The sequence below is a fragment of the Hyperolius riggenbachi genome, chromosome 9, assembly GCF_040937935.1.
Source record: "Hyperolius riggenbachi isolate aHypRig1 chromosome 9, aHypRig1.pri, whole genome shotgun sequence".
Classification (NCBI taxonomy): domain Eukaryota; kingdom Metazoa; phylum Chordata; class Amphibia; order Anura; family Hyperoliidae; genus Hyperolius; species Hyperolius riggenbachi.
Genome location: NC_090654.1, coordinates 44,776,064 through 44,796,073, shown reverse-complemented (window position 1 = coordinate 44,796,073; position 20,010 = coordinate 44,776,064). Strand labels below are relative to the sequence as shown.

Genomic DNA, 20,010 nt, shown 5'->3' with positions numbered 1-20,010 from the left:
GGAGGGGATTGGCTAAGAAACAGATTTACATCTCTCACACAAGCTAACTGTATCCTGCAATTCAGATGTCACTTGGACTGCAGTGTATATATGCATTCATTTCTTACCATTTTACATGATAAGGAGGGTTTTGAAGGGTTAACTCAAATACGTCCCTACCTGTTTCATAAAGCTGTTAATCACAGTGGTGGAATGGGAGGAATGTTAAGAGCTTACAGAGGAGAAGACTGGCTGAGCTAAACATTACCTTGCACAAGGAGCGGCCAGTCAATGCCAAGTACCGAAAGGAACCACGGGACCATCTGACAATGAGGCCTTTATTGCCACCTCAGAGATGGTCTATCCTAGGCTGCGATGGTCTATCCTAGGCTGCAGTAGTCTTCCCGGGAATGTACCAGGTCACCTGACTGGAGGTGTGACAGGGAGATGATCAGGCACCTGCTTAGCAGGTGACAGTGACCCTCCACTGTCTTTATACAGACCACATGCAGTATGTACAGTACATAAAAAACACCAAGTGCTTTTTATTTTCATTTATTTTACTTATCTATTATTTCCTATACTAAAACACATTAATATGGTTGTTTTAAAATCAGAATCCAACGAAGAATCATTGGGAGGCAACAGGGAAAACATCTATTCTAAAAAAAAAATGTAAACCAGTTTATGGTTAGTTGCTCCCAGGTTCACAAGATGCTTATTTGTTAATTAGTTACAGTACGGGTTAGGGTCCCTTCCAGAAGGATGGCCTCATTGCGGTGGAAGGGTCCAGTACAGAACACTCTGCATGCAAACTGTTTGTAGAAGCTAACATCCTCCATTAATGGTAATTTTGGAGCATCTGCTTTGAATGTAAGATGTGTATCCTGCCTAAAATGAGGTTCTGCACACCTGTGCTGCTAGTCATTCAGATGCAGCCTCCTGTCTTGGGAAGCGCTGCCTCCTCTCCACTAACATCTATTCTATACCTTCTAAAATGTGTAGCTTTTAAAAAGCTATCAACAGCGGGAAAGAGGCACCCAGGTTATAATATAACTGTGTTAAATGCAGGCGCTTAATGCTCAGCTGTTCACACAACAGGCACTGAAGACTTTTTTTTTTTTTTATATCTACACAAAAAGTGTTGACTAGGTGCAAATAAAAATTGTTAATTGTTTAATGAAGTTAGATATTCCACAGTTTTATTTTATGTTTAAATCTACTTTTTAATTTTAACTGTTTTATTGTTTTTGCTCAAAGACACATTCATTGAAGTATGCTAGAGCTAAAATCCATTAACTATTGACCCTCTTTATCTCTCTCCTGCTCTCAGGAGCCCTTTTCTGCTAGGAAAGTGTTTTATAGTTGGAATTTCTTATCAGTGAGGGTCACACTGTAGTCACTTCCTGTCAGTTCACTTCAGTCAGGACTGAGTCAGCCACTTACATACCTGATATTTAACTCTTTCAGACAGAGAAAGAAAAAAAAGAACACAGCATAGTTATTTGTATGCCTGCCACTGTACATACCCATGTCTATCTCATCATGTCACATGTCACCTTGGGTATCCTTTAAACAATACATTGTGAGGACGCCTCCCCTACCCCTATACACACCCCAATGTGTGTATGCAAAGCCAGACCGGAGAGTAGAGACATATCGCAGCTACTGGCACTGCGCTTACCTTCCTTTGCTTCCTCCAAGACATCATCTCCTCCCTGCTGGCCGCAGCCTCTGATCACCAGCGCCACATCACTCCTCAGCAGATTAGTGATGGGATCTCCAGCCACATGTGAAGTCCTGCTTCCTCTCTGGCTACAGCGGCGGCTCATGTGACCCGCGGCATGTAACAGGTCACATGAGGCACCGCTGTAGCCATGGATACAGGACGCTGGAGCAGGTGGTGAAATGGCGCTGCACATCTAGGGAGAGGGAGACAGGGAGTGTGAGGAGGACATTTGGAGAGGGGAGCCGCCTCTTGCCGCCCTCTAACTGTTGCTGCCTTGAAGCATGTGATTCACGTTGCTTCATGGAAGAACCTCCCCTGAGTCTGACTGCATGCACCTGCAATGGTGGCCATTTTTTCACTCAAGAGCGTGAAACAACTAAAAAGAGCCAATCTACGCATGGACATTGTGGAATATTGAGAGAAGACTCAGGACTCCCGTGCAGGTTACCAACAGGTGAAGGGGAAGGTGTATCTTGGCACATCTGCATCCTGGTTTAGGAGTGAGACAGACACTCAGGAGGGAACAGAGAGTTCCTGTAACAGAACTAGCAGTGAAGCCAGCGTGCATTCCTTTCCCATCCACTGCACCTCACAGGAATCACAAGACATATATTCCATGCTTCACAGGGTACTGTCTGCGCTGGTGATACAGCGGTTATATTATGTCATTAACCCTCTGCAGGCTGCAGAACAACAGATGACAGAAAGCTGTGTTTCCTATTTTGTTGTGAGGCCAGATGCGTTAATATGTCACTGTCACGTGGCCTGTCATAATCTGCAGAACCCCGAAGTGTCATTGCACCATTGTTCTTAGATGCCAAGCACTAGTCTGCCATTATTTATGGAATCTAAAGTGTTAAGGTCCCCATAGTTGCAGGGGGCCAAGTGGGTGAAGAAGTTTATTTTCCCTGTCCTGGGAGACTGAGAACTAAGGGCAAAGAGAGAAAAAAACGTTCTCCTCTCAATATAATTGTTCTAATGACCTAATCAGGGTGCAGCAGGCTCTTGTGTACAACGCTCAGCCCCCAGCATCTCCTCCCCTCTCCTCCCTAGTGCTCTGTACCGTAGTGATGCTGGAGCAGTCTGCAGTGCAGAGCTAGTTCTGCTCCATCAGAGGTGGACAAAGTGAGTGTAATAAGAAGCTGAGGCTGGGAGCACACTCGTCTGTTGGTTTTCTGTATGCGGTTTCTGCACACTATTGTTTCTTTATGTGTTTCTGTGTGTTTTTTTTTTAATCTAAAACATACAAACTTTATCACAGAAGCTAATGTAATTGACAGAGAAAATATGTGCACTGCTTCACTGCTGTCTGTTGGAATGGAGAAAACACATTCTAGTGTGCACTAGTAGCCACTTGAATAACATTGGTTCTCAGTTTACCTGTGCAGAAAGCAAGGGGGGGTCCAAAGTTTCTCAGGGGGGGGGGGGGGGGGGCAGTGATTTCTAGTTATGCCCCTGCTGGTACTGCACATGTACATTGGTCACTGTTCTTGCAGTGTTGCTGATAGTTTAGGACCACTTACTAATAAAGATGATGGACAGACATTCCTGCCTCTGTAGCACTTTCCACAACGTCATCTGCAGCTGAATTTGCCCCAAAACGTCACAGTCAAGTCTTCTTTCCTCACTGCAAGAAAAATCTCTAATTAGCATCTGTGGCCATACTGCAGTCAGCTCAGCAATGAAACAAATATATCAAGACTGATATCTGCAAATACTAAATAAATAACTAACCCACAGACATTTTACCCAGTGGCAGAGAATGCCGACAGGGTAATTTGTGAAGCCCCCCCAAGATTAGTTAGAATACGCAGCTTATTTACATGGGAAGGAGGTACATACAGTAGATTGTTTAGCAAATATAAATAAATGGCATTCAGATGCCTTAATTATAGCAGGACATCAAAAGAGTTCTTGCAAGGATGTTTGCTCATTTTTGACAAATAGATCAGACACTTTAATTACTTTAGGGCTGGTTCAGACAGGGGTCAGGCAGTGTCTTGCTCAATTCGGGAGCAGAAAAGCATTTGACAACTTCCCATCATCCAGAAAATGCGTTGCGTTTTGACCCTCGCACGGGTACGGAAGCACCGCACTTAAAGGGACTCCGAGCACCTCTAATGGGCATGCCTTCAAGACAGACGACTTCCAACAAAGTCGTGCTATGACCCCCCTGGAGGAGCCTCTTGCAATGGCCATGCGTGTCACTTCCTCTTCCTGCTTCATTCAGTGATGCACTTCTCTAACAGAGAAGACAGGGGTAACCCGGAAGTTATAACATATCCAAGATGGCGGCCGCGATTTTTAATTTTAAATCGAACGAAAACTATTTAGTGATTCAGGCATCAAATAAAAGAGGAGAGCACAAGCTATAGAAAGGTATGCATCTTTAAGTACTTTGAAGTACTGGTCGGAGTCTTAAAGTCTTAAAGGAGTTATCAGGTTGTTTTAAGTAAAATAAGTGCTACTTACCCAGGGCTTCCTCCAGCCCCAAGCTCCCAGCATGTCCCTTGCCACAGCTCCGCCATCAGCCATTTGCCGCCGCTGCGTCCTGTTCCCCGGCGATGACGTCAGGCCGACCTCCAGGTCAGCCTGTACTGCGCCTGCGCGAGCGGCGCTGTCAATCACCGTCACGTGGACCGGAGCAGACTGCGCAGAACTACTGCGCCTGCGCAGTCCGCTCCGGTCCACGTGGCGGGGATTGACAGTGCTGCTCGCGCAGGCTCAGTACAGGCCGACCTGGAGGTCGGCCTGACATCATCGCCGGGGACTGGGAGGGAGCTGCTGAGAACGGCTGATGGCAGAGCTGCGGCGAGGGACATGCTGGGAGCTTGGGGCTGGAGGAAGCCCTGGGTAAGTAGCACTTATTTTACTTAAAACAACCTGATAACTCCTTTAAAGGCATGCCCATGAGAGGTGCTCAGAGTCCCTTTAAAGAGAACCCGAGGTGGGTTTGAAGATTGTGATCTGCATACAGAGGCTGGATCTGCCTATACAGCCCAGCCTCTGTTGCTATCCCAAACCCCACTAAGGTCCCCCTGCACTCTGCAATACCTTATAAATCACAGCCGTGCTGCTGACAAACAGCTTGTCAGAGCTGGCTGTGTTTATCTCTATAGTGTCAGTCTGCTGCTCTCCCCGCCTCCTGCAGAACTCCGGTCCCCGCCTGCATCCCTTCCCTCCCTGCTGATTGGAGGGAAGGGACGGGGGCAGGGACCGGAGCTATGCAGGAGGCGGGGGAGCAGCAGACTGACACTACAGATGTAAACACAGCCTCACAGCACGGCTGTGATTTATGAGGGATTGCAGAGTGCAGGGGGACCTTAGTGGGGTTTGGGATAGCAACAGAGGCTGGGCTGTATAGGCAGATCCAGCCTCTGTATGCAGATAACATTCTTTAAACACACCTCGGGTTCTCTTTAAGCAATCCTGGAAGCTACATGTAAACAAGATGTGCAAGATGATGGGAAATGTTGGGATCGAGCACATCGTATGCGCGAATGACGGCACCAAGTGCTGTCTATTCATTTGAATAGACATCACTTGACGGACTGGGACTGCTGCTGTCATTTAGCGCTGGTTTAGTGCCAGTGTGAACTGGCCCTAACTCTCACACACCTAAGACTCAGGCTGACCTGGAGAGATCGTAAATTCCGAATTCAAAAGTTACCATAACTTATGGCCCATACTCACGGGCTACAATTGTCGCCGCAACACGCGGCGCGCGCGTGTTGCGGCGTGGCACGGGCGCGCACCCCGAACTGTCGCCCGTCACTGATGTCGCAAGGCGATTGAACCGGTCAATCGCCTGGCGACAGTCGCCGCCGCAACTCCGCCACAACTGTCGCTAGTCCGCGTGAGTACGCGGACTAGCGACAGCAACCTCCATTGAAGTATATGGAGCTTCCGGCGGGGAAAGGAGGAACGTCGGCGACAGCTTCCGTCGTGCCGCTGGTCCCTCTTCCGCGTGTGTACGCGGAGGGACCTGGCGAGAAGCTGTCGCCGGCCTGTCGCCCACACGCTCACGTGTGCTGGCAACAGGCCCTAAAAGTTGCCCGTGAGTATGGGCCATAAGAAAAAGAATGTCGAGTGTTAAGTTTTGCTCATTTTACTTATACTGCATAAGAACAAGATGTGTCATTTTTTATGTTTTAACCAGTTCTGGATCACGGATACGTAAATATACGCCCCAGAAGAATTCACTTCAGGATCAGAGACTGCAGAGTATACGTGCTGCAGTGCTTGGGAACATGTGTTCCGAAAGCCGATCAAGGTGCCTGTAATAAACGATCACCGGCATCAGCAAGAAAAATAAATAATAAAAAAATAACTTAAAAAGAGTCTGATGCGACAAAAAATTGCTATTTTTACCTGCTAGTTTCCATAAGTAGTATGAGAAGACATGAAACGCTGCATTCCAGCGGCAAAACGAGGGGTTTATACCCCCCAAATCCCCACGCATGCAGCACATCCTGAAAGAGGCAGAGCTCAGTGCTGTTGCTCTGCCACTACTAAGTCAATGCCCGCTGATCGTCACCTCTACCTGCCCCTCTCAATCTTCCTTCACAGAGAGGGGCGGGGAGAGGCGGAGATCCGCACGGCGATTGACTTCATTAGAGGCACAGTCCTGGTCAAAAGTTTTGAGACTGTGAAAAATATGACAAAGTTTGCTGCTAAACTGCTTTTAGATCTTTGTTTCAGTTGTTTATCTGATGTACTGAAATATAATTATAAGCACTTCTTACGTTTCAAAGGCTTTTATTAACAAGTACATGAGATGTATGCAAAGAGTCAGTATTTGTAGTGTTGGCCCTTCTTTTTCAGGACCTCTGCAATTCGACTGGGCACGCTCTCAATCAACTTCTGGGCCAAATCCTGAATGCTAGCAACCCATTCTTTCATAATCACTTCTTTGAGTTTCTCAGAATTTGTTGGTTTTTGTTTGTCCACCCGCCTCTTGAGGAATGACTACAAGTTCTCAATGGGATTAAGATCTGGGGAGTTTCCAGGCCATGGACCCAAAATGTCAACATTTTGATCCCCGAGCCACTTAGTTATTACTTTTGCCTTATGACACGGTGCTTCATCGTGCTGGAAAATGCATTGTTCTTAACCAAACTGTTGTTGGATTGTTGGAAGAAGTTGCTGTTGGAGGGTGTTTTGGTACCATTCTTTATTCATGGCTGTTTTTTGGCAAAATTGTGAGTGAGCCCACTCCCTTGGATTAGAAGCAACCCCACACGTGAATGGTCTCAGGATGCTGCACAGTTGGCATGACACAGGACTGATGGTAGCGCTCACCTTTTCTTCTCCTGACAAGCCTTTTTCCAGATGCCCCAAACAATCGGAAAGGGGCTTCTTTGGAGAATATGACTTTGCCCCAGTCCTCAGCAGTCTATTCACCATACTTTCTGCAGAAGATCAATCTGTCCCTGAAGTTTTTTTGGGAGAGAAGTGGCTTTTTTGCTGCCCTTCTTGACACCAGGCCTTCTTCCAAAAGTCTTCGCCTCACTGTGCATCCAGATGCACTCACACCTGCCTGCTGCAACTTCTGAGCAACCTCTGCACTGGTTGCACTCCAATCCCGCAGCTGAATCCTCTTTAGGAGACGATCCTGGCACTTGCTGGACTTTCTTGGATGTCCTGAAGCCATCTTAACAAGAAATGAACCTCTTTCCTTGAAGTTCTTGATGATCCTATAAATTGTTGATTTAGGTGCAATCTTAGTAGCCACAATATCCTTGCCTGTGAAGCCATTTTATGCAACGCAATGATGGCTGCATGCGTTTCTTTGCTGGTCACCATGGTGAACAATGGAAGATCAATGATTTCAAGCATCACCCTCCTTTTAACATGACAAGTCTGCCATTCTAACCCAATCAGCCTGACATATTGATCTCCAGCCTTGTGCTCGTCAACATTCTCACCGGAGTTAACAAGACGATTACTGAAATGATCTCAGCAGGTCCTTTAATGACAGCAATGAAATGCAGTGGAAAAGTTTTTTGGGGATTGAGTTAATTTTCATGGAAAAGAAGGACTATGCAATTCATCTGAACACTCTTTATAACATTCTGGAGTATATGCAAATTGCTATTATAAAAACTTAAGCACCAACTTTTCTAATTTCCAATATTTTTGACAGTCTCAAAACTTTTGTCCAGGACTTTCTGTCGCTTCAGAGTCTCTTTAAATAAACACATCATTTCCTGTGTACATCCATAGGTCAAAAATTAAAACTACACTTACATACATTAACCACTTCACCACTGAGGGGTTTTACCCCCTGACCACCAGAGCAATTTTCACCTTTCAGCGCTCCTTCCATTCATTCGTCTATAACTTTATTATTACTTATCCCAATAAAATGAACTGTATCTTGTTTTTTTTGCCACCAATTGGGCTTTCTTTAGGTGGGACATTATGCCAAGAATTATTTTATTCTAAATGTGTTTTAATGGGGAAATAGGAAAAAATGTGGGAAAAAATTATTATTTTTCAGTTTTCGGCCATTATAGTTTTTAAATAAAGCATGCTACTGTAATTAAAACCCATGAAATGTATTAACCCATTTGTCCCGGTTATAAAACCATTTAAATTATGTCCCTATCACAATGTTTGGCGACAATATTTTATTTGGAAATAAAGGTGCATTTTTTTCAGTTTTGCATCCATCCCTAATTACAAGCCCGCAGTTTATAAAGTAACAGTGTTATACCCTCTTGACATAAATATTTAAAAAGTTCAGTCCCTAAGGTAACTATTTATGCTTTTTTTTTTATTGTATTTTTTTTTTTTTTTAATTACAAAATAAAAATAAAAATTGGGGAGTGTGGGAGGTAATGAGTTAATTTATTGTGTAAATGTAATGTTTGTGTATGTAAAATGCTTTTAGGGTGTAGTTTACTATTTGGCCACAAGATGGCCACAGAGTGTTTGTTTACATGCGACCTGTAAGCGTCCGGAAGGACGCTTACAGGAAGCAGTAGGAGGCTGGGAGACGCACAATGATCTCGCTGTTTCTGAAAGAAGCAGCAGATCATTGCGGGGGCTAGATCAACGAACGGGAATGGATTTTCCCGTTCATTGATCTCCGGGCGAGCGGGCGGCGGCGTGCACGAGCGGCGGGTGCGCGCGCACGAGCGGCAGGAGCGCGGACAGCGGCGGTAGCGCGGAAGGTACGGATTTCTCCGTCCCTGGTTTTTTAGGAGGGAAAAAAGGGGCGGAGAAATTCGTACCGCTGGGGGTAAAGTGGTTAAAATACATTAAAAAAAAACAAACATATTAGTTATTAACCCCTTTTTACCCCCCCCCCCCTCCATAGTTACCAAAATAAAAGTAAAAAAAGACATAAATATTGGTACTTTTCCGTTAGCCGGGCGCATCCGGCAGGTGGCGCTAATTACATTTAAAGTTCACGTAACAAAAGTGTTAATGTAACCGATTGTATTGTGTTTTTACTGGCTGTCTCGCTGCGGCCAAACGTAAAAAGTGAGTTAATAGAATTAAAATGAAGCCGGCGTCAATGTAACAGATGAAGCCGCCGGCTTCGGCTCTCGCTCGCCCTCTCTCCTATACAATACTGGCAGCCGGTGGGGACATGCGTGTCCCCCCAGAGTCGTTCGTCGCGGCAGGGAATCCTGGTTGTTTTCTTGCGACGAACGACTCTGGGGGGACGACTCTGCCAGTGTTCTATAGGAGAGAGGCAGAAAAGTGTAACTTGTAGGAAATAGGCAGAAAAGCCTGTTATCCATTATCTGTTAGTATTGTATAGGAGAGAAGGCAAGGGGGGAGGAGAGCGAGAGCCAAAGCCGGCGGCTTCATCTGTTACATTGCCGGCGGCTTCATCTGTTACATTGCCGCCGGGTTCATTTTAATTCAATTAACACAATACAATCGGTTACATTAACACTTTTAATGTAATTAGCGACACCTGCCGGATGCGCCCGGGCTAATGGAAAAGTACCAAAATATTTTATACTTTATTTTCAAATAAATATTGTCACCATACATTAGGGATGGTCGGAATGCCAATTTCCGATTCCGCAGTAAATCCGCATTCCGCCAATGCCAAATTACCGATTCCGCCTTCCGCTACCAATTTCCGCATTCCAATGCGGAATTTCCGCCGGAAATCGCGGAAATTCCGCCCGACTTTAACATCGATTTTCTCAAAAACTATAAGGTCTTTTTTAAAACTTTTTTTGCATCTTGTTCAGAAGATTCTGTTTAATAAACCCTGAAAATTTGGTGTTTCTAGGACTTTAGGGGGGCTTTGCTATTAACCGCTAAAGTCGGCGGATTTTTACTGTAATGTAAAATGTAGAAAATAGGCAGATGCAGATTTTCTGCATTTTACATTACAGTAAAAATTCGCCGACTTTAGTGGTTAATAGAAAAGCCCCCTTAAGTCCTAGCAACACCAAATATTCAGGGTTTATTAAACTGAATCTTGTGAACAAGATGCAAAAAAAAAGTTTTCAAAAACACCTTATAGTTTTTGAGAAAATCGATGTTAAAGTCGGGTGGAATTTCCGCGATTTCCGGCGGAAATTTCCGCAATTTCCGGCGGAAATCCGCCTACAGCACTAGAATTACCGATTTCCACATTCAGATGCGGAAATGCAATTTCTGATCGGAATTTCGGAAATTGCATTTCCGCGGAATCCGAATGAGCATCCCTACCATACATTGTATTAACCACTTTACCCCCAGCGGTGCGGATTTCTCCGTCCCTTTTTCCACCCTGTTACCACCATGGGACGGAGAAATCCGCACCTGACGCCGCTCCCGCCGCTGTCCGCGCTCCCGCTCGCTCATCTGCGCGCCCCCGCGCTTGTGCATGCCACCGCCTGCTCGCCCGGAGATCAATGAACGGTAAAAACCTTTCCAGTTCGTTGATCTAAGCCCCCCGTAATGATCAGCTGCTTCTACGAGAAGCAGCGCGATCATTGTGAAAAAAAAGTTTCTCAGCCTCCCTGAACTTCCTGCAAGCGTACTTCCTGTACGCTTGCAGGTCGCATAAACAAAAACTTACTGTGGCCATCTTGTGGCAAATAGTAAAATTACACCCTAAAGCATTTTTCATATACAAATACATTAGTTATACATTAAAAATTAACTCATTACCTCCCACACTCCCCAATTTATTTATTTTTTGTAATAAAAAAAAAAATACAATTAAAAAAATACATAAATAGTTACCTTAGGGACTGAACTTTTTAAATATTTATGTCAAGAGGGTATAACACTGTTACTTTATAAACTATGGGCTTGTAATTAGGGATGGACGCAAAACTGAAAAAAATGCACCTTTATTTCCAAATAAAATATTGGTGCCAAACATTGTGATAGGGACATAATTTAAACGGTTTTATAACCGGGACAAATGGGCAAATACATTTCATGGGTTTTATTTACAGTAGCATGCATTATTTAAAAACTATAAAGGCCGAAAACTGAAAAATAATACATTTTTTCCCACATTTTTTCATTAAAACACATTTAGAATAAAATAATTTTTGGCATAATGTCCCACCTAAAGAAAGCCTAATTGGTGGCAAAAAAACAAGATATAGTTCATTTCATTGTGATAAGTAATGATAAAGTTATAGATAAATGAATGGAAGGAGCGCTGAAAGGTGAAAATTGCTCTGGTGCTCAAGTGGTAAAACCCCTCAGTGGTGAAGTGGTAAAGGACATAATTTAAATGTTGTAATAGCCGGGACAAATGGGCAATAAAATGCGTGGGTTTTATCTACAGTAGCATCTTCTGATTTCAAACTATAATGGCTGGAAACTGAGAAATAATGATTTTTTCTTTTCTTTTCTTATTATCTTTAAATTAATAGGAAAAAAATATTCTTAGCAAAAGTATCACCCAATGAAAGCCTAGTTTGTCCCACAAAAATCAAGATATAAATCAAATTGGTGTCATAAGTAGCAATTAAGGTACTGGCCATTGAATGGGAGGAACATTACATGTAAAAATGAATATGGTTTTTAAAGAGGATCTGTTCAGAACAAAAATGCCCTAGGGGGGTACTCACCTCGGGAAGGGGATCCTATCGAGGCTTCCCCATCCTCCTCCTTCCCACGGCGGCAGAGATAGAGCTCCCCGAATGGCGGGGATGTAAATATTTACCTTCCCGGCTCCAGCGCAGGTGCAGTTGCGGCTCTCAGCTCCAAAATAGGCGGAAATAGCCGATTGCAGTCCAGTCCGCTCTACTGCGCAGGTGCAAGTCTCCTGCACCTGTGCAGTAGAGCGGACCCGACTGAGATCGGCTATTTCGGCAACAGCACCCCCGCTGGAACAGGGAAAGGTGAATATTGCAGAGCCTGACAAATTGTCGGCTGTGCATTCATTGGTCTGCAGCAAGACCACCGTGGGACGGAGGAGGATGGGGGAAGCCTAGATAGGATCCAGAGGCTTCCCCCCTCTCGAGATGACATTTTTTTTGGCACAGAGTCTTTTTAAGGGGAAATAACCTGTGGTAGGGAAGTGGTTAAGTTACGATCGGCAAACGTTTTTTTACCATCACTCTGGACCCACCTGTCTGACTCATGCCATGTGAATGAGTCAGAGATAAGTACAGAGATAAGCACAGAAAGAAAAATGTTGCCTGGTCAACAGCTCCAGAGCTAACACTGGTATTTTAACATAGTAGGGCTCCTACAAACATCCAACCAAAGCGCACGACCAACCCGACCACATGGCTGACCGCACGTCAACCTGTTGACATGTCCTGTTTTTCTATACGGCCAAACCAACTAAAGACCAGCTCATTTGCATTCTGCGCACACAAGCGGAGCGACGGACTGCATGATATGGCCCCATTCAAAACAAGTACAAGTCGTACAAACGACTTGTACACCCGTGGCCAACTGCACAATATCAACCCAACAGTCGTGTGAGTTGAACTACCTGTTGCATCAGGCAGAGCCGGGACAAGGTCCTCCAGCACCCAAGGCTGAGACACCAAAGTGCGCCCCTCCATCCCTGCCACCCCAGCTGTCACACACGGATTGCTATTAGACTAAGAGGCGTCACAGGGCCCACAACCTCCCCAACACCTTAATCTCTAGTTATCTGGCTTGCAGTCACTGCCATGTATCCCCTTTTCTTATTTCTTTCTGCTTCATACACAATTAGGAATGACAGCTGAATGAATTCTGCGCCCCCTCCTACACTGCGCCCTGAGGCTGGAGCCTCTGCAGCCTATGCCTCGGCCCGGCCCTGGCATCAGGCAAACTGCCTGTTATCAGTCACTCGTCTAGTTATTTGTCACACCTACACACACCCAATTATCGTCCAACAGACCAAGTTCGGATGATAGTTGGGCAGAAAAGTTGCATGTGTGTACGAGTCTTTAACGAGAAACTGTACCAAAAATTAATAAAATTGTGGGTTTTTTACACTATTCATTTATAAATGTTTAAGTCAGTGTTTAATCATTGTAAAATCTTTAATCCTACAAGATGATATCTGTGAAATGTTTGCTTTCTGAGAGTTCTACAGCCAGTACAAAATATACCCTGTCTCCCAGAAAGCTGGGGGGGGGAGGGGGGGAGGGGTAGAGATTACATACCAATATACAGCAATACATAGATATAGGAAGTGTGTCTGATGCTGAAACCAGATCTGCAAACTTGGCTCTCCAGCTGTTAAGGAACTACAAGTCCCACAATGCATTACAGGAGTCAGCCACAGCCACAGTCATCCTACCTAATAAGAGACAAGGGTCCCTATGTACACTGTCTCTGTGTCGCTGGGTCCGTGCTTTTGCGCAGCACGGACCCAGACAGCCGTTGGGACTTGAGGATGGTGCCAGTGAGCCAGGCGGGCGTGTGCGGATGGTGCGCTGTAAAAAGAAAGACCTAGAGCCCGTTTTTAAATGGGCTTGGGTCTACTAGTGATTCATAAAGGCAAATGCATTGTGGGACTTGTAGTTCCTTAACAGCTGGAGAGCCAAGTATACAGATCACTGCTGACCATACCATATACCCTACCATAAAAGTCAGTTTACTGCAGTCTACTATATGCCCCTACAGGGCCAACCTAAAGCAAGCCTGAACTGAAAAATAAAAGTGAAAATAAACATGTCCTACTTATATCCCGTGTAGTCTACTCATCAATCTCTTTCTCCTTTCCTGTATCCTGCTTGTCCACTGTGATCAATGGAATTCTCCATCCTCCATTTTAAAAAATGGTGATGACCCTGTAACAGCTTCTGGGTCAGCACTCAGCAGTTAACCGGTAATATCCCTTAAAGTGAACCTCCGGACAAAAAATCGACTCAGCAGCACTGAAAAGGCTTGGTGTTTCTTTAACAGTTTCACAGCATCAGAACTTTGTTTCTCTTATCCAAGCCTCATTTTTAGCTGCACAGAAGAAAACTGCCCGGGCTTTTTTCCCTGAAGCTGTGCAAAGCATGATGGGATTTCTGATGTTGTTGCTCTCGTTCTGCTGTTTTGGTGCACTTTTTTTTTTTACATTTTCAATTTGACATTTGAAGCCCAGCGTGTGCAGCTGGGAGGGGTTATCAGGACACAGGACAGTTGTAACTGTGTCTCCTGCTCCTTTTCACCTCCTTTCAACCAAAAAGATGGCTGCCCCCATGACAAAGATGGCAGCCCCCATGAATCACAAACATTTGCCTGTTCTTTTAAAACAGGGTGAGTAAGAGATTACATTACCTATCTATTCTAATTAACATAACTAATGTAACTTAATGACAGTAGGTTTGTGTAGGCTGAAGTTCCCCTTTAAACCATAGGGAAACATGGACGTTACCTTGAACATCAGTTGTCCTTTCAGTTATAACTGACAGCAGCTGATATATAACTGACAGCAACTGATATATATCAGTTCTGAAATCTTCTCTGAAGATTTAAAGGACCACTGTTGCGAAAATCTGAAAATTTCAAATATATGTAAACATATACAGATACGAAGTACGTTTCTTTCAAAGTAATATAAGCCATAAATTACTTTTCTCCTACGTCACTTACAGTAGGTAGTAGAAATCTGACAGAGCTGACAGGTTTTGGACTAGACCATCTCCTCAGGGGGGTTTTCTTTATTTTCAGAAGCATTTAGAGAATGGCAGTTGCTCCATCCAACTGCCAAAAAAGTGTACAGCGAGCAGAGAGGTTGGCCAGCATCTATATACAATCTTTTTCAGGGAGTGTTTTTATACAGAATAAAGTCCATGCTGAGAATCCCCTATGGAGAGATGCACTAGCCCAGTGATCTGCAAACTTGGCTCTCCAGCTGCTAAGGAACTACAAGTCCCACAATGCACTGCAGGAGTCTGACAGTCACAGTCATGATTCATAAAGGCAAATGCATTGTGGGACTTGTAGTTCCTTAACAGCTGGAGAGCCACGTTTGCAGATCACTGCACTAGCCCAAAACCTGTTTTTGTTCTGTCAGATTTCTATTACTTACTATCAGTGACAGCAGCAAAGGAGAAAGGTAATTTATGGCTCATTTTACTCTGGAAGAAACTCACTTCTTATTTATATGTTTAGTCATGTATTTTAAATTTAAACATTTTCGCAACATTGGTCCTTTAACCCTCCTGGCGGTTTGCTAAAAATTCGCCAGGGGGCAGCAAATCTTTTTTTTTTTAATTTTTTTTTGTTTTTTCATGTAGCGGCATCCCCCCAGCCCCTCCGATCGCCTCCGGCGATGGGCGATCAGGAGATCCCGTTCAAAGAACGGGATCTCCTGGAGGGCTTCCCCCGTCACCATGGCGACGGGGCGGGATGACGTCACCGACGTCATCGACGTCGTGACGTCAAAGGGGATTCCGATCCACCCCATAGAGCTGCCTGGCACTGATTGGCCAGGCAGCGCACGGGGTCTGGGGGGGGGGGGGGGGGCGGCTGCGGCGCGACGGATAGCAGCGGATCGGCGGGTAGCGGCGGCGATCGGGCACTGCACGCAGCTAGCAAAGTGCTAGCTGCGTGCAGCAAAAAAAAAATTATGCAAATCAGCCCAGCGGGGCCTGAGCGGTGCCTTCCGGCGGCATAGCCCGAGCTCAGCTCGGGCTTACCGCCAGGAAGGTTAAGGCTTTCAGCTTCCTGAGAGACAAGTCTGATAAGATCTTGTCAGAAATGGAAGGCAGTATTGGTAGAAGAAAATGGTGAGCTTTTTAGACGGTACAGGTTCACTTTAAACATCTTTGGAAAAGTTTATTAGCAAAGCGCATTTTTTGTTTGTTTGTTGCCTGCACTGGAGGATGCGATTCAATTGTGCCCCGCCCATCGTCAGGCTTTTAGAGTCGGTCAAGCGAATACTAGAAATCCAGCGCAGGAGGTTTGGGCATATCTGGCGCCACCATAGACCATAATAGGAATTGCAGCTATAGAGGTGCACACTGAGTAACTTCGGCGCCATCATTAGACAGAGCTGAATTTACATTTAAAACACTGTAATTTGGCCGCCAGCAATAGCTGGAAGCTAAATTACGTATTTCCCTACCAGCCACGTGGACCTGGAGGGGGAATAGTAAGTAACGTCGCCGGGAACTTGTGCAGGAGCAGGATAAGCCATATACCGGCTATATCCTGCTCCCAAGTCTCCCGGCGGCTTTTTCATAGGTACGCCGGTCAAGTCAAGAGAAAACGTGGGTATATCAGGAGTCTAGCATTAGCCCTGATGTCTGGCTGTCACATGACATTGAAATCCAGCATGAAATCAGCAGATCTGCACCTGGGCAATGTTTGCCTTTTAGATCACGTTAAACGTTTTAGCTTGTTTCTCTAATCTCACAGCGGAACGTTCTGTAAATTGCTAGTGGTTGGCAGGGAGCGTTGGTCTCACAATCCTATAATGAGGGTGGCGAGTAATCAGGGCACCTGACATGCGGGGTGCCTAATCTGCTCTTATGTAACAGGGCCTCTTTAGCCTTTCAGCTGAACTCAGTGGGGGGTGTGGCCTCTCCAGGTTTGTTATGAATAGCGATGGGATGTCGTCATGTGGTGTGCATTGTGTGTGCCAGGGGTTCCATGCCGTCACCTGGCACACCTCCTGAATACCGCAGGCCTCCGTGTATAAACACACCACACAGGTATCGCTGCTCGGAAACGAGTAACTGCAATAAAGCTAAACACAACCACTTCCACAATACTGCATGGCAAAACCTGCATTTATATTAGGCAATTCAAAGTGGACCTGAACTCTTGCATGGGACAGAAGGAAAACAGAAAAATGCACCCTGTATGTATTTAGAGAGTTTGGCCTGTCTAATTCCTCCTTATCTGTGACTAATCGCAACTGTAATTTGATCTCTAAGCTTTGTCAGCTCAGGAATCTCTGCTGCCTCAGCAGAGCAGCTAATTTGTTAACACAGGATGTTAACCCCATGTCTGCTTCCATTAAAGCAGGAAGTAGACACACTGCAGATTTATTGCAGGATTTGTATCAGCTGTAACAAAGAAATGTTTTTGATTAAAGGTTATAATGCTGTTGTGTCTCTTTTAGAGCAGAGAGGACGTTTTGAGTTCAGGTCCGCTTTAACAGGTTTCTGGAAGTTCACAGTAGTGCAGAAGCGCACGGAAGGGGTTGTTCCGGGTGTACAGAACACCCCCCTGCACCAAAACCGGAAGTCAGAGACTATTCGCAAATGTCTCCTCTAAATCTGAGCAGCGGCAGCCACAGATGCGCAGCTGCCGCCTGCTCATATCTGTGTGCGGGGCGAGGAGGACTCTGACTAGAGCGGGGGGCCCAGAGCAGATGCATTAACTTATCGGCAGCGGCGGCGCCGGCCGGTGATGGCGTCCCACTGGTCTCCATGGCTACCTTCCGGATGACGTGACGTCACCACGCCATGCAGCGGCCGGCCCGCGCTCCTCCCTTGGCCATGATTGGACACTTCAAGTCCAGACCGTGGAGAGGCTGCCTGGAGAACAGTGAGGCTCGTTTGGAGTAGTGATGCGAGCGTGCGGTCTCAGTCCCCTCAGGCAAGTGCAGCAGCCCGCCGGGTGGAATGTTTGGAAGCCAGCCATTCTGGCTACATATACTGGGACATATCCCCCTGCTGGCTACATATACAGTCTGGGCACATATCCCCCTGGCTACATATACTGCCCCCCCTGGCTACATATACTGGGGACAATATACCCCCTGGCTACATATACTGGGGGCATATACCCCCTGGCTACATATACTGCCCCCCCCCTGGCTACATATACTGGGGACAATATACCCCCTGGCTACATATACTGGGGGCATATACCCCCTGGCTACATATACTGGGGACATATACCTATCTAACCTATACTGAGGGCATATACCTATCTAATCTATACTGGGGGCATATACCTATCTAACCTATACTGGGGGGCATATACCTATCTAACCTATACTGGGGGGCATATACCTATCTAATGTATACTGGGGGCATATACCTATCTAACCTATACTGGGGGGCATATACCTATCTAACCTATACTGGGGGGCATATACCTATCTAACCTATACTGGGGCCATATTCCTATCTAATGTATACTGGGGGCATATACCTATCTAATGTATACTGGGGGCATATACCTATCTAACCTATACTGAGGGCATATACCTATCTAATCTATACTGGGGGCATATACCTATCTAACCTATACTGGGGGGCATATACCTATCTAACCTATACTGGGGGGCATATACCTATCTAACCTATACTGGGGGGCATATACCTATCTAACCTATACTGGGGGGCATATACCTATCTAACCTATACTGGGGGGCATATACCTATCTAACCTATACTGGGGCCATATTCCTATCAAAGCTATACTGGAGGACATATACCTATCTAATCTATACTGGGGCATATACCTATCTAATCTATACTGGGGGGAGTGCAATTTAGCCTAGAAACTGCTAGTATTTGGCTCCACCCACACCATGTTTTGGCCACGCCCACACGCCACTTTCAGGAACCCCCCCCCCCTTGGAAATCCTGGATTTGCCCCTGCAGTGCAAGCTAAAGTGGTGTCATCTCTGTAAAGCCTGATAGAGGCACCTACACTCTCCATAGCTCCGTGTGGGCAGATCTCTCTTCTGCCTGTATAAAAGCTGATTGATTAGCTCAGGGGTGGACACACTTTTTTGACTCGGGGCCAGAATGAGTTCTTAAATTTGACAAAGGGGCCAAACCCCCTCCCGAATTGCGCCTGCCCCTGAGAGTTTTGTAGGTTACCCCCCCCCCCCCCATATAGGTAGCCCTCCCCCAGTATTGATAGCTAGATGTGCCTACAGCATTAGGTAATTACCCCCGCCAAGTATAGATAGTTAGACGAGCCCCCAGTATTAGGTAGGCCACACCCCCTGTCCAGTATTGATAGTCAGGTGAGTCCCCAGTATTAGGTAGGCCACACACCCTGTCCAGTAATGATATTTAAGTGAGCCCCCAGTATTAGTTAGGTCCCCCCCCCCCACCAAGTATAGATAGTTAGATGAGCCCCCAGTATTTGGTAGGCCCCCCTCCCCCCCACCAAGTATAGATAGTTAGATGAGCCCCCAGTATTAGGTAGGTCCCCCCCACCAAGTATAGATAGTTAGATGAGCCCCCAGTATTTGGTAGCCCCCCCCCCCCCCCCCCCACCAAGTATAGATAGTTAGATGAGCCCCCAGTATTAGGTAGTTCCCCAAAGGCCGGATTTCAGGAAAGGCCACGAAGGCCTGGGCCTTAGGCATCTGCATCCCAAGAGGGCGGCTGGACATAAAAGAGGGGCAGCAACTGATGTGTATAAAGGTTGTAAACATTTTTAGATCTACTTCAAATAACCAAAACTAATCATTTTTCCTCTGTCTCTGTCAGTGCCTACCTCTCTCTGCCTGATATAACAATACATGTTTATAACACCCAATAACTTCAGTTCCCAAAGCACGGTGCTTAGGGGTAATATTGGACTCCTCTCTCGCCTTTATTCCTCACATTCACTCCCTAACCAGCTCCTGTCACCTTCAACTCAAAAACATATCTCCCATCAGGGGCATTGCTAGGATCCTAAGAGATCCGGGCCACTTTTGGGCACTCCAGCCAAAAAAATGGGTGGCCATGCATGGGGATGTGGGTGTGGTCATGGGTGGAGCCAAATTTACATGAACTTAACAGCAGTCTGAGTAGGCCTACCCAGCAAAATGTTGGAAGAAGCCCCTCCTCTCCAATCTCCATTAATACAAAAAAAATGCAGCATATCACAAAAATAGGCAGTGTTACTTAAAGAGAGTCTGAAGCGAGAATAAATCTCGCTTCAGACCTCATAGAGAGCAGGGGCACGTGTGCCCCTGC

General features: G+C 45.8%; 1 protein-coding gene across 3 annotated transcripts in view; it reads right to left on the bottom strand.

Annotated features, from left to right (window-relative positions):
• LOC137532282 (laminin subunit beta-1-like) overlaps positions 1 to 20,010 on the bottom strand; it is a 163,800-nt gene that overhangs the window by 117,381 nt on the left and 26,409 nt on the right. For all 3 annotated transcript variants that reach the window (XM_068252636.1, XM_068252635.1, XM_068252637.1), the window contains exon 2: positions 3,232 to 3,335. In XM_068252636.1, the coding sequence (XP_068108737.1) occupies positions 3,232 to 3,286 (55 nt within the window). In that variant the 5' untranslated portion in view covers positions 3,287 to 3,335. The remainder of the gene's footprint in view (positions 1 to 3,231; positions 3,336 to 20,010) is intronic.